Genomic DNA, 13,266 nt, shown 5'->3' with positions numbered 1-13,266 from the left:
CAGAGGGGCAGGCATTTGCCTTAATTTTGCAGAACTTCCCTGTTAACTTGTAGGCAAAGGAAAAATAAAACTGATGGCCTAGGTTGGATATGTTCTTAAGTAATTTTTGAGAGCTGGATTTGGGACAAATGAAGTGGCCTGTCAGTGCCCTTCTTCCAATGTTAGGTTCTGGCTTTTAAAAGTAAAAATAAAATATCTAATCCAGACACACATAGGTTAAATTCTAGAAAAAGTCACTGTGTTCTTAAAAAAACAAAAAACAAAAACAAAAACAACGGAATATTCATCACTATTCCATACATGTAAATTAGCAAGGAAGACAAAACCAACAAATTGCCCACTTAAAAATTCATGCTGAGCTTGCTATCCATTTCTTCGAATTTGCCTCTTGCTGGCGTAGATAAAACTCTCCCTTGAGCCTTTGCTTTCCTCTCGATTTCACTTCCTACTGCTCAGTCCACCTAATTGTGTGCAGCTTACTCCGCGGTTGTCTTTTTTTTTTAATTTTTTTAATGTTTATGTATTTTTGAGAGAGAGAAAGTGCGTGCGTGCTAGTGGGGGAGGGGCAGACAGAGAGGGAGACAGAATGTGAAGCAGGCTCCAGGGTGGGTGTTGTCAGTACAGAGCCTGATGCAGGACTCGAACTCATGAACCGCAAGATCATGACCTGAAGTCAGACGCTTCCCCAACTGAGCCACCCAGGCACCCCTCCGAAGTTGTCTTTAAACAGTCAGTCTTCCTCAAACCACCTTCTTTGGCTGCCTGTCAAGAGTTTTCCTTTTTGTCCCACTTCTGCTGCCTAATGCTACCCTGATCCCTTCTCCCAAGGGCCTCACATCTGTGTCCTGTGGGAAAGGAGAAGGAACCCCTCGTGAGCCCTGGAAGGGCTCTTTATCCAGGGCCTGAGGCTGCAGGAGGAAACAGAATCGCCCTCACTGCCAGCCAGGCACTGCCCTTGGCCTGTTAGCTACTGCTGTCTCATTTAACATTCACAGTAACTCTTAAGGGAAGTTTTACTTTTCCTTTTCACAGATGAGATAACTGAAGCCGAGAGGCGCTCAGTAATTTGTCAAAGTTCACACAGGAAAGGTGTGGCTGAGCCAGGATTCAAGCACGGGGCTGACTTTCAGTTGGGCCTGTGTTGCCTTCAGAGCATGTCAGCTGAAGCAGAAACAAACTTTGGGACCGGCATCTGGTCCTGACTTCAGTCTCTCCTTACCCAGAAAACAAAACAAATAGTCTGCTAAGAGCTGTAGGGTACACGACAATTTATCCTGATGATCTTATGAATAACTATGTACCTTAACTTTCTGGAATTCTGAATCCTAGTCACCCAAAGGTAGTTTCCTAAAAAATCAGAGCATCTCCCTTCCTAACTTGGAATTTTTAAAAAAAAAAAATTTTTTTTTTTAACGTTTTTTATTTTTGAGACAGAGAGAGACAGAGCATGAACGGGGGAGGGGCAGAGAGAGAAGGAGACACAGAATCGGAAGCAGGCTCCAGGCTCTGAGCCATCAGCCCAGAGCCTGACGCGGGGCTCGAACTCACGGACCGCGAGATCGTGACCTGGCTGAAGTCGGACGCTTAACCGACTGCGCCACCCAGGCGCCCCTAACTTGGAATTTTTTTTTCAGAGAACGGTGTTAGAAATGGTGAGCAGGTGTCCACGTGGCTCTCCATTGCACAGTGAACGTTTCATGGGCAAAACTATGGCATCAGTAATATGTTTCTCTTTGTTTCTTTGGAGAATGTATCATCGGGTGTCAACTAAGAACCGAATGTACCAGGAACACAGCTATCCCTTTACCACGTCACCAGCCTCCTTGGGAGGCAGAGGAAGGACAGGAATGCCTACAAAAACCCTAGCAACAACCGTTAACATTTACTGAGTAGTTGTTATATGCCAGGTACTATAGGTGATCTCATCTATAGTTTAGTTCTCACATTTTCCCTGTTAAAAAAAAAATGACTGTCCCTCTACTTTGCACTGATTATTATATTGTCCATCATCATCTTTTTTTTTGATGAGTCATACATGTAAAATATAGGTCTGTTAATATTGTATATATTTTATTTTACTTTATATATCTATTTGTTTGCCATTTATGGTCACAAAAGAAAACAATAAAACATCTCTGAAGATTTTGGCAGTCAGGGTGGAGATTTTGAATTCTTGACTGGAAGTGCAAGTCTTCTAGAGCTTTGCTACTTTAACATGAGGGTGGCGGAGGGGTGATCTGTGGCCAAGCAACAGGAGTGTCACCTGGGACCTCATTAGAAATGCAGAATCTGGGGGCGCCTGGGTGGCTCAGTCAGTTAAGCGGTCGACTTCGGCTCAGGTCATGATCTCGCGGTCCGTGAGTTCGAGCCCCGCGTCGGGCTCTGTGCTGACAGCTCAGAGCCTGGAGCCTGTTTCAGATTCTGTGTCTCCCTCTCTCTGACCCTCCCCCATTCATGCTTTGTCTCTCTCTGTCTCAAAAATAAATAAACATTTTAAAAAAATTAAAAAAAAAAAAAGAAATGCAGAATCTGAGGGCACCTGACTGGCTCAGTCAAGAGCATGCAACTCTTAATCTCCAGGTCATGAGTTTGAGCCCTATGCTGAGTGTAGAGATTACTAAAAAAATAAATAAGCCTAAAAAAAAATGCAGAATCTCAGACCTACCCCAAGAACTACTGGAACAGGATCTGCATTTCAATAAAATCCCAGGGGTGTCTGTGTTCCTTATAGCTTGAAAAGCCCATATCTAGATCTAGAAGGTCACTCTGGCTACTCCAGCTTTATTATCCTGTCAACTGATAGAATTTTCTCTTTCATGGGGTGCCTGGGTGGCTCAGTCGGTTACGTGTCTGACTTCAGCTCAGGTCATGATCTCACGGTTCACGAATTTGAGCCCCGCGTCCAGCTCTGTGCTGACACTCAGAGCCCGGAGCCTGCTTCGCTTCTCCCCTGCACATGCTCTCTCTCCCTCTCAAAAATAAATAAATGTTAACAAATTAAAAATATATATATATATAATTTTATTTTTCAGATTACTGGAAGAATTGGTTCAGAAAGAGAAAGAATTACAAGCACTCCTTCATCAAGCTATTGAAGAAAAAGACCACGAAATTAAACACCTGAAGCTTAAGTCCCAACCAATAGGTAAATAACAGAAAATGTTAAAGTCACCCCGTTATACCAGGCGGCCACAAAAAGCTGAGAAAGCCAATGGGCAGTTTTATTTCATGGCTTAATTGGCACCTGTCACTTGTACCACAGCTACAAGCAGAAATTGCTTTTTAAAAATGTCCAATTCTTGGGGCGCCTGGGTGGCGCAGTCGGTTAAGCGTCCGACTTCAGCCAGGTCACGATCTTGTGGTCCGTGAGTTCGAGCCCCGCTTCAGGCTCTGGGCTGATGGCTCGGAGCCTGGAGCCTGTTTCTGATTCTGTGTCTCCCTCTCTCTCTGCCTCTCCCCCGTTCATGCTCTGTCTCTCTCTGTCCCAAAAATAAATAAAAACATTGAAAAAAAAATTTTAAAAATGCCCAATTCTTAATTGTAGCAAACTGTAATTTTGATATGCCTTAATTTCAAATAATGATTTGTGGTCATGTTTTCCTGACATTATTTGAGGTAAATCTCTGCTTCTTTGGTCTTTATTTCTTTTTAAAATTTTTGCAATGAGATCATTAGAATAAAAATAATACTATTTTTGTCATTTTTGCATTTGTATCTTGTATATTCTATGCTTTTTTTTCCCATATTGTTGCAAATAGTGAAAAAAGAGACCATTATGTAATTATGTGGCTCTCTACTAACTATGCTCATGTTTGTTGCATGAAAAACACACAGTACAATTTTGGTGCAATGAGTTTATTCTAAGAAAATAAACTTGATATGAAAGTATGAGGTGGGGTATCATTACATTATTGCTTCTGCCTCTCCATTTATTAGTAGTCTTTAAGAATTTGTTTATATTACCACGTATCCTGCCAATCTCAATTCTATTATACTCTGAGCAAAATCTTTTAAAGTATTAATAAATGTCTCTTGAGTGGTGGGAGGGTCTCAGATGACCTCTGTTAAGAGCAGCTAAGAATGTCCCTCCCTCGCTAATTCTGTCCTAGATATTCCTGGAGTGCCTGTGTGTCACCGGGATTCTCTGGGCACAAATGCTGAAGAGTCTGAACTTGCTGAATGGCTGAAAGAAAAGGGAGCTGATGAAGACACTATAAGTCGGGTAAAGAAAACTGCCTGTGGGACAAGCTTTTCTTTTGCTTCATAATGTTGAATGCCTACTGCGTGCGAGGCATGGGGCATGAACCCTGGTGAGCAACTCAGGCCCAGGCCTGCCGTCCTGCGGCTTACAGGCTAGCATCCGCAGATGGAAATCAAATAATTCCACAGATAAAGCGTAAGGATACCCTGGTAAACTCTATGCAGGAAAGGTTATCAGGAGTTAGGAGACAGAGAGAGGGAGAGGTTGAGAAATGTTCTCTTAGGAGGTGATGAATGAGCTCAAGTCTAAAGGAGTATGTAGGAAGAAACCAGGCTGTCTGTATGTATATTGGGGGAGGGGCAGGTGAGAAGGGAAAATCTTTCGGGGGTAGGCACACAGTATGTGCAAAGACAGGGAGGCGGGCAAAAGCTCTGTGGTCTAGGACCCCTAAGCGTTTTTATATTTTTGAATTGAAAATAAGGACGAATGGAAAAATCAAGACAAAACTAAAATCTTCAAGTTTCTAATTCTCTCTTTTGTTTAACTTTTTAATTATCTTGCAACATTGTTAGACTCTGCCGGGCAGTAGCTCTATATTGATGCTTAATAAAATAAATCTAGGCAGTCAACCTGTGTCAGGAACAAACACTTTCCCTCTAAACCATATTATATCTATAATAACCTAATTCCCGTCTGCTCCTTGCAGACTTTGGTAATCAGCATGAATAGCACTTACATTTTAAGATTACATACATGTATATACACATACACACAGACATACACGTATATGCACATACACACAATAAGAAGTTATATTTTTTATAGAAAGGGCCCCAATACAATATTACATTAAAACTTTAGCTTTCTATTTAATTTTTTTAAATAACTAAGAATAAAGATATCTTTTCTCTTTACTTGATAATTTATTGATTTACCAGATAAAATTTAGAGTTTCCTTAGAAATCTGCATTGAACAAGCTACTGCTAAATAAATTTAAATAACTCTCTTGCTTCTGGGGAATCATGCGTCCATTCAAGTTGTCCAAAATATTTATTCCTGGAGCTAAGACTCAAATCACAATTAAGGAATAGTAACTGATGATCCACTAAATCATTGCCCACCTTTTTAAATTAAAAATTAAAGCTTCCGTTTAAATTCAGGACTCTGATTATATAGTAATTATTAGAAAATACCTTTTATTAGCTGTGAAAAATAAGTTCAGAAATTAAGTATAAACAATACCTTTCCAGGAACACTTTTTATCCACTTGAGAAAAATAAACACAGCAACAAACCTCTTATAAGCAGCAGATGTAATTACAAATGAGTTTTATCTACTCATTAAAAGGCCATTCCAAAATTGTGTTGCATTTAATCTTTACGCACTCGGAAGTCATACTGATGTATTTCTTTGTAATTATTTTATAACGGGGTGGGGGCAGTACTTTTCCCTAATAATTCCAGAAGATTATGTTTTTTAGTAGGTTCCCTTTTAGGTTTACTTTTAAATGATTGCCAAAGTCTATATTATGGATAGAGTTTACTATTTATTAAAGGTGTGCAAAACATCTGACATTTGTGCATATTCTACCTTCTCCACAGTTTCTGGCTGAGGATTATTCACTAGAGGATGTTCTCTACTATGTTACACGTGATGATTTAAAATGCCTGAGACTAAGGTACCACTTCTCTATTCTTTTTTCATAATGGAGAAAGTGCCCTGGGCAGGGAAGTCTGGGCTCCTGTCCCTGCTGGGCCCCTCGCCAGCTCTAACCAGCTGAGGGAACTTGAGCTCCACTCTCCGGTTCTCACCTGCTCCGGGTAAACTGTGTCCATTGGACCAGGCTCTTACTGGGCACTCTTATAACCAGTATTTCTACATTAGTAAATGCAAATCAACTAAAAGAATTTCTTGATAATACAGCAGACTGAGACCATGAGGTTCTTTTAAATCTGCCTTTAACAAATGCTCTAATTTAGTTCGTGATTGTGCCATACCTATTAGAAATATTAGGATAGGTGCTGATTTGCCATCCACATGCCCTGTATAACCTGATAGGGTTTCTTAGGATAGTTTTTTCTGTCAGGCCAAGCATATGCGTAAAGACGCATTCCAGGACTGCTAGAAATCTAAAATGATGCTTTGGGATGGGGCGCCTGGGTGGCTCAGTCGGTTCAGTGTCTCATTTTAGCTCAGGTCATGAACGGCTCGTAGGTTCAAGCCCTACAGTGGGCTCTGTGCTGACAGCTTGGAGACTGGAGCCTGCTTCAGATTCTGTGTCTCCCTCTCTCTCTCTGCCCCTCCCCAGCTCTCGCTCTCTCTCTCTCTCTCAAAAATAAACATTGAAAAATTTTAAAAATAAAATGATGCTTTAGGACCTGCTAGTTTGTGGAGGCGGAAAGGAAAGGCACGTAGGGCTGACGAGAAAATAGGTACAAAAAGAATACACGATGACTGGTAAGACTTTGGATCTTCATGTTCTGATCAGAACAGCTAGAGGCTAAGAATCACTATTCTGTATCAAGGGCAGTCTTCTAAATGGGGTGTCGTCTTCACCATGTCCTTGTGTCTCTAACCAGGGGAGGAATACTCTGCACGCTGTGGAAGGCCATCACTGACTTTCGAGACAAACAGACTTGACCGTCGCTCAGTTTGTTTCCAACCTTCCGTGGAGACTCCAGCAATACGGAACAGATCTTCTTGGGGGAGGGAGAGGAGAAAGAAGCTGCACTTTAAATCCAGTATTTGTTTACTCGTGTTAAAAAAGAAAAAAAAAAGACAAAATACACTGAACTGCTTCTATTTCTAGAATTCATAAGGACTCTTTGTAAGGACTCTCCAAAAATAATCCTACACATTAGGATGCTGAGGACTATTTTAGTCTAAACATTTTTATGGAGATATTTTTAACTCGGCACCTGTTGCACCTCAGCCCAATGTTTATTTCACACGAAACAGAACATTTCATGGGATTGTGCATCACTGGAACAAAACCAAAATGTGACCATGACTTTGTAGGCTTATGTGTGTTTGTAAGATACTCTGAGTAGAAATGCATAATTTCAATTATTGTATAAAGTTTATGTGTTTTTTTTTAAGTGTGCAGAATCTGAAAGCAATGGTTTTTACTTACCTATATCTGTATTAATTGTAATATCGACTATATTTTGTAATTTAAGTTTCTGGCCCCTAGTACATTCGAGTCGTTTATGTACTACTGAACTGTACCAGTTGCACATGCCTGAACCATAGTAATGTTAGCTTGTTCTAAAGCTATCCATTGTGTCATATTTACTCTAGTAAATAAAAAGACTCTTCACATACTGTTTGATAAATTCTAAGGAATTCTTATTTTGTTTTGACAAACTAGACAACCCGCTGTGTCAAATTTCTGGTTGTTTCTCCTGCTCTAATATTAAATAGGATCTGTCTTCTGTTCACGTAATCAAAGAACAAAATTGATATGCAAGTTGTCCCTCAGGGCCACAGGGTGGTAAGAGAGAGGAGGAAGACAAAAAGAATTTATATAAAAGAAAGTCCCTGTGTTTTTCTCAAGGCTCCAGGTTCTCTTGAATGACTATTGTATACCTCAGAGGGTCTGCAGATAGCATCCCAGTGGAGAACACCCTGCATTTTCTGTCTCCTTAGTTTTAGTTCTCATATTTCAGGGAACTGTTTCTATTTTAAGGTGAATATTCCATTTTCTCAGCCTGCCCATATTAACAGGGTGAAGTCTGAAACTCCTAGATAGATGGGTGAGATAAACACACCTCTTAGATACAGAGGAACCTACCTGTTTATTCTGCAAGATAGAAATAACATAGAGCTTCACGTATCATGACTTGACCCATATGTATATAACGGTCTTTGATAAAACAAGAGTCATCTTTATTTCTATGTGAAAATCAAGGTCCAATATATCTTATATTGCATTAGACTGCACAGAAAGTTCTCACTATTATTTTCTCATTTGATACTTGTAACAGCATAGCTGCATCTTTTTTTACAGCCCAATCCCAAGGACAGATAGTTGCCTCTTGTATCCTATGGGGAAATTTCAAAGGAAGGGAGATATAAATTAAGTGATAGGTCATTTCACTCATCCTGAGACACAGTGTAATTCTTAATTAAGCCACAGTCCATATCCCCAATTCTAATGCTTCGGTGCTTCTTTTAGGTTGCATATTGGATCAAGGAGTGCCCGGGTGGCTCAGTTGGTTAAACCATCCAACTCTTGGTTTTGGCTCGGGTCATGATCTCACATTGTGGTTTGTGACATTGTGCCCCGTGGGATTCCTTCTCTCCCTCTCTCTCTTTCTCAAAATAAATAAACATTTAAAAGAAGATTGTATATAGCATCAAGCTACTCATCTTCAACCAATTCTTTATCGATATGGTCTTTCCTTGGTATCTTCCTCCCACCCTATTTTTGTGGGCAAGTGTTCCTCTATCCCTACATGGTTCATAAGACATTCCTAGGCCAACATCATTAGGTTTTTGTCAGAGTTTTGGGCCTCGGTCACAAAAGAAGGCAGTTCCACTATGGCCCAAGTTTCATTAAAGGTTTCACTTGAAAGGCATTTGGCATCAATCTGGGCCAGTGATTCTCAACCCAGCTTCACAATAAAATGACTGGGATGCTTTTTTAAAAACACTGATGCCACCACCACAGACAGACTGTTTTTATTGATCTGCGTAAGGCCCGCAGATCCTTTAAAAAAGTTCTGCAAAATGATTTGACACTACCAAATCCCACCTCCTTACTCCAAGAGACACCTGGAGAGAGAAATGGGAGAGCCTCTTTCCACAGAGATGGTAGTAAGATGGTTACTATTCATTGTTCATGTAACGTAGCAGGAGGCTAGACACGTAGGCCTGGAGCACAATCATCACTTACCTTTGACCTTGGGCAAATTAACTCTCCGAGACTCATCTTCCTCATTTGAAATAGGGAAAATGATGTACCTTCCTCATAGGGTTTGTAAGATTTAAATAGTGCAGGTAAGATGCTTAGTGTAATGCCTAGCAGAGAGTAAGCAATCAGATGCTGCCTGCTGCTGTTATTTCTTATCATTCATTCAAAAGTATTTATTAAATACTTATTGGGTACTACATACCGGGGTGCATGAACAAGACACAGTTCTTGCCCTGTGAAGTTCACTGTCAGAGGTGGAACAACAGAACACGTAAAACAAAACAACCAGCACACATAGTAAGTACTATAGTTACATCTGACTGCCAAGGGGTGGGGGTGGGCGGGGCCAAGAAAAGGTTTCCAGAGAAGTGAGACCCAGAGCTGTGCCTGGAACGATGGTTTGTAACTGAACAGTTATGCATGGGTGGTGGTAGTCTCATAAAAGAAATAAAACCAGAATTTGTTGGGAAAAGTAGATCCCATGTTTCTTTTGAACCATATCTTGATCTCTTGCTCCAAGTTCTGTCATTGCACATTTTGTTTCATTCATTCCTAAGCCATTCCATAAAACAGTCTGGCAAGGAGGAGTTATTTAAACCACTGGAATGCCTACTATGTGTGAGGCAATGTAGCAGCAGCAGGAGGAGAGATCTACATGATGCCTATCAAGTTCAGAACGCATGCAGCATGCATTATGTCATCAAGGACATCTGTAATTTGTAAACAAATAAAATAATTGGTGGCTTCAGACATTAGAAACACCCTATAGAGAAACAGAAGACAAAGTCCTTGCCACCAAGTAATTCATATCAGATCCAAGAGACAAATTGCAATAACAAATCACACTTAGTCCATGTTAAAGGCTAGATGAATGCAAGCCCACAAAAACCTGGAGACCTTCAGAGGACAAGCTGGCCAGGAGCCAGGGCAGGTGGAACGGGCTTTACTGAAGAGGGACACCTCAACCTGGGCGTTGGAGAAGGAATTCAGTAAGTCAGGACCAGGGAAGTCAATCGGGGTAGAAAGTTCCAGGAACAAAGGCTGGAAGCAGGGATTTGCAAGATGTTCCGGAGAAAGCGAACAACTTTTATATTACGTTAGAGCACACCAAAATTTTAACTCCTCTTAATTTATACTTGGCTGGAAATATGAGTTCTAGAAATATAAAGTGGAAGGGGAGAGCTCAGGGTGATGATGGGGATGATGGTCAGGAAAGGAAGTGGAGTCGGTATTTAATTACGTAGAAATGGGAGGGGCGTCTGGGTGGCTCACTAGGTTAAGCATCCATCTGACTTTGGCTCAGGTCATGATCTCATGGTCCATGAGTTCGAGCCCCATGTTGGGCTCTGTGCTGAGAGCTCGGAGCCTGGAGCCTGCTCCGCATTCTGTGTCTCCCTCTCTCTTTCTGTCTCTGCCCCTCTCCTGGAAGATGAATCCAGTGAAGTTGTGTTGGGGTAATTAGAACAGAAATTGGACAGAGCATTTCAGAGATTGTTTTAGATGTGAATGAAGGTCTAGCAGCAGTTAAAGCGGTAGGAATTGAGAGCGTGGAATTAAAACCATACATTCACAAGATTTGGGAACTATGATTTGGGCAGTGATGACAAGGGAGAGGAAAGAATAGATTGAAGCTATGTCAGTAAGAGAAGAATTCAAAAACAGGTAAGTTTGAAGGGGAGCTTATTTGAGGCGATGAATCAATGGCAGAGCATTATGACAGAAATGTGCAGAGACCATTGAGAATGTATTGCTGGAAGTCAGGACTGAGGTTAAGGGTATATATTCTGGATGTAAGAGTCACCTTGATGGAGATCATAGTAAATGAGGGCTATGAGAGATAGAAAGGTTATGGCCTAAAATGTTGGGAAAAGGAAGGTTTGTGGATGGTTTGGGAGGAATGAGGAATTTCAATCCGCAACAGAGGCAAAAGGACTGGTCACAGAGGAATGAGAAAAACCAGCCAGTGGTGTAAGCCAAACAGGAAGACAATCAGGGGATCTAGTGCAGCAGAAAGTATAGGGGAATCACGGGTTAAAAAATAATAGGTAAATTTGATTTTGTGACCTGGAAAGGTTTTATAGACAGGCAAGAAAGGCTTACAAAGCAGGTTGAACAATGATAATAAGACAGTGGCACCAGAGTCCACACATTTATTATCTTTGGTGAACAGAATGTAGGACAATAGATTTGCGAGGGTGGGATGTCAAGGAAAGAAATTTCCAGAATCAAAGAGCCCTAAAAGTACTTGTTGGGTTCAAGCCCCTGAACAGAGTCACATTTTAGGAGTAGGGAGGAGGGAGGGAGGAAGGAGGTTTCCAAGGAGAAAGGAGGGGGGGTGGATGGCATTAGGAGGTCTGGCTCCTCCCCTGGAAAGGGGAACCTTGATTATTCCAAGAGATTCTGAGATGGGTGTCGAGACTCAAGACAGATGGCTTCTCTATTCTAAGTAAAGTACAGCACAAAGTACAACGTGGTGGTGTGTGGCATTTAACAGATGTCATCCCTTACTGAATTTTCATGCAGCAGACCACCCTGTTACAGACACCGCACTAAGTCTGAAACACATAGCGTATTCAGGGCCTAAGTGTAAGATTTGGGTGTATTTCTTACAGCACTAATTTTTGTGTAACTGACAGACCGAAACATAAATTAACAAAAGAATGCACAAAGAGATAAGTACATATGCCAAATAAGCAAAACCACACACACACACCAATAAGTCTTGCTTCAGTGGGGAGGGAGGGGATAGGAGGTATATCAAAGAAAGAATTCACTGGCTGACTTGAGTAGGTAGTAAATCAATGGCCTTCCAGAGTTCAACTCTTTAGATTCAAGTAAGTATCTTTCTGATGTTCACAGGAAAGTGTCTCAAACTCTGATGACTTCGTGTAGTAAAAAATATCTTTGCTAAGATCCAAGCTGAGGTCTACCACTGCCTCCACCCACCTGGTACTTTATTTTTGTTGATTAGACATCTGGTAAGAGTTGTGTGAACATGATTTAGGAAGGTCACATAGCTAAATGATCAGTAGAAATAAAGAAATGGCACTAAGGGAAAAATCCATAGTAATGGATCACTATGTCAGACCATGGCATCAGTGTCCCTTATGTAAGCAAAACCCCCACCTACCCGGAGAACCAGTAAACCAAATAATAACAGGCTACTTCTGAGCTGAATGGTGGGTTTGTACCCAAGGATGGTGAGAACTGTTATTCTAGTAAGAACTCCAACACTGTTCCCAGACTCTCTTGGGCCTCCAATGGATTCTGCTGAAGTCCTTGAAAGGGATTTAAAATGCTGGGAACTTGCTGGTTATGTTCGACCAACAGAGACTGTACTGTGGGAGTGCATTTCTGTGCAGCCAGGCAGAACTGGTCGCTGCTCAATTTTGTTCCTTATGTTTCCATTTATGCAAGCTACTCCCCCGCCCCCACCCAGCATTTGGTTACTTATCCTTTATTTGCCTCATAGCGCAGAAATTGGTTTCTCCTTGGCTAATAATCTGTTTCTTTAAAAAAAAAAAATGTTGTTGCCTATTGCTTTTTTCCCTGGTCTTCCCGAGCAAGCCAGAAGTCACGCGGTAGTTATTACTCGGAAATCAAGAATAAGAAGCCACATCACTGGGCACAAGTATCCCTAAGTTGTGTGCCCTGGGGCTCATCAGATACAAAGGTCTGGTGAAAAGATAGTGGCGTCGTAAAAAGCAGATAGAAACCGGAACCGGCGTGGAATCTGGCCCGTGTACTTCGGCTTTCCACCTGGCATTATATTCTTGTAGTTGTCACCATGAGCTAAAGCCCTGGCGAAGTCAAAACTGAGCTTCAGACTTCAGAGGGGAACAGAGCGTCCAGCTGCCCTCGCCTCGCCTGGGCTGGTCCTCAGACCGTCCCAGTCGCGTACGCCACTGAGTGTCGTCGAGCCCCCTGCAGACCTCGAGGAGCCGGCAGCGGTCTCAGCGGCAGGCAGAAGCTCCGGGCCAGGTGCCTGGCTCCGGCCGCCGCTCTCTCTGCGGACACCCAGTAGTGCCCGTCGGAGCGGCTGCCACGCCGCACCTGTCCGCGAGGGGGCGCGCCCGCGCGCCTGACCCAAGCGGCTTGTCGCGCGCCGGCTCCCGGTCCCTCCTCCCTCTGCTCTCCACCCTCCGCCCT

At 42.1% G+C, this 13,266-nt stretch overlaps 1 protein-coding gene across 4 annotated transcripts in view; it reads left to right on the top strand.

The window, feature by feature from the left end:
• MAP3K5 (mitogen-activated protein kinase kinase kinase 5) overlaps positions 1 to 7,525 on the top strand; it is a 207,842-nt gene extending 200,317 nt beyond the window's left edge. For all 4 annotated transcript variants that reach the window (XM_047857784.1, XM_047857785.1, XM_047857787.1 and 1 more), the window contains 4 exons: positions 3,033 to 3,145; positions 4,110 to 4,222; positions 5,804 to 5,880; positions 6,782 to 7,525. In XM_047857784.1, the coding sequence (XP_047713740.1) occupies positions 3,033 to 3,145; positions 4,110 to 4,222; positions 5,804 to 5,880; positions 6,782 to 6,842 (364 nt within the window). In that variant the 3' untranslated portion in view covers positions 6,843 to 7,525. The remainder of the gene's footprint in view (positions 1 to 3,032; positions 3,146 to 4,109; positions 4,223 to 5,803; positions 5,881 to 6,781) is intronic.
• The last annotated feature ends 5,741 nt before the right edge of the window (positions 7,526 to 13,266 follow it).

Source organism: Prionailurus viverrinus, chromosome B2, assembly GCF_022837055.1.
Source record: "Prionailurus viverrinus isolate Anna chromosome B2, UM_Priviv_1.0, whole genome shotgun sequence".
NCBI lineage: Eukaryota > Metazoa > Chordata > Mammalia > Carnivora > Felidae > Prionailurus > Prionailurus viverrinus.
The sequence above is the reverse complement of the archived record's forward strand: the minus strand, read 5'-3'. Positions and strand labels throughout refer to the sequence as shown.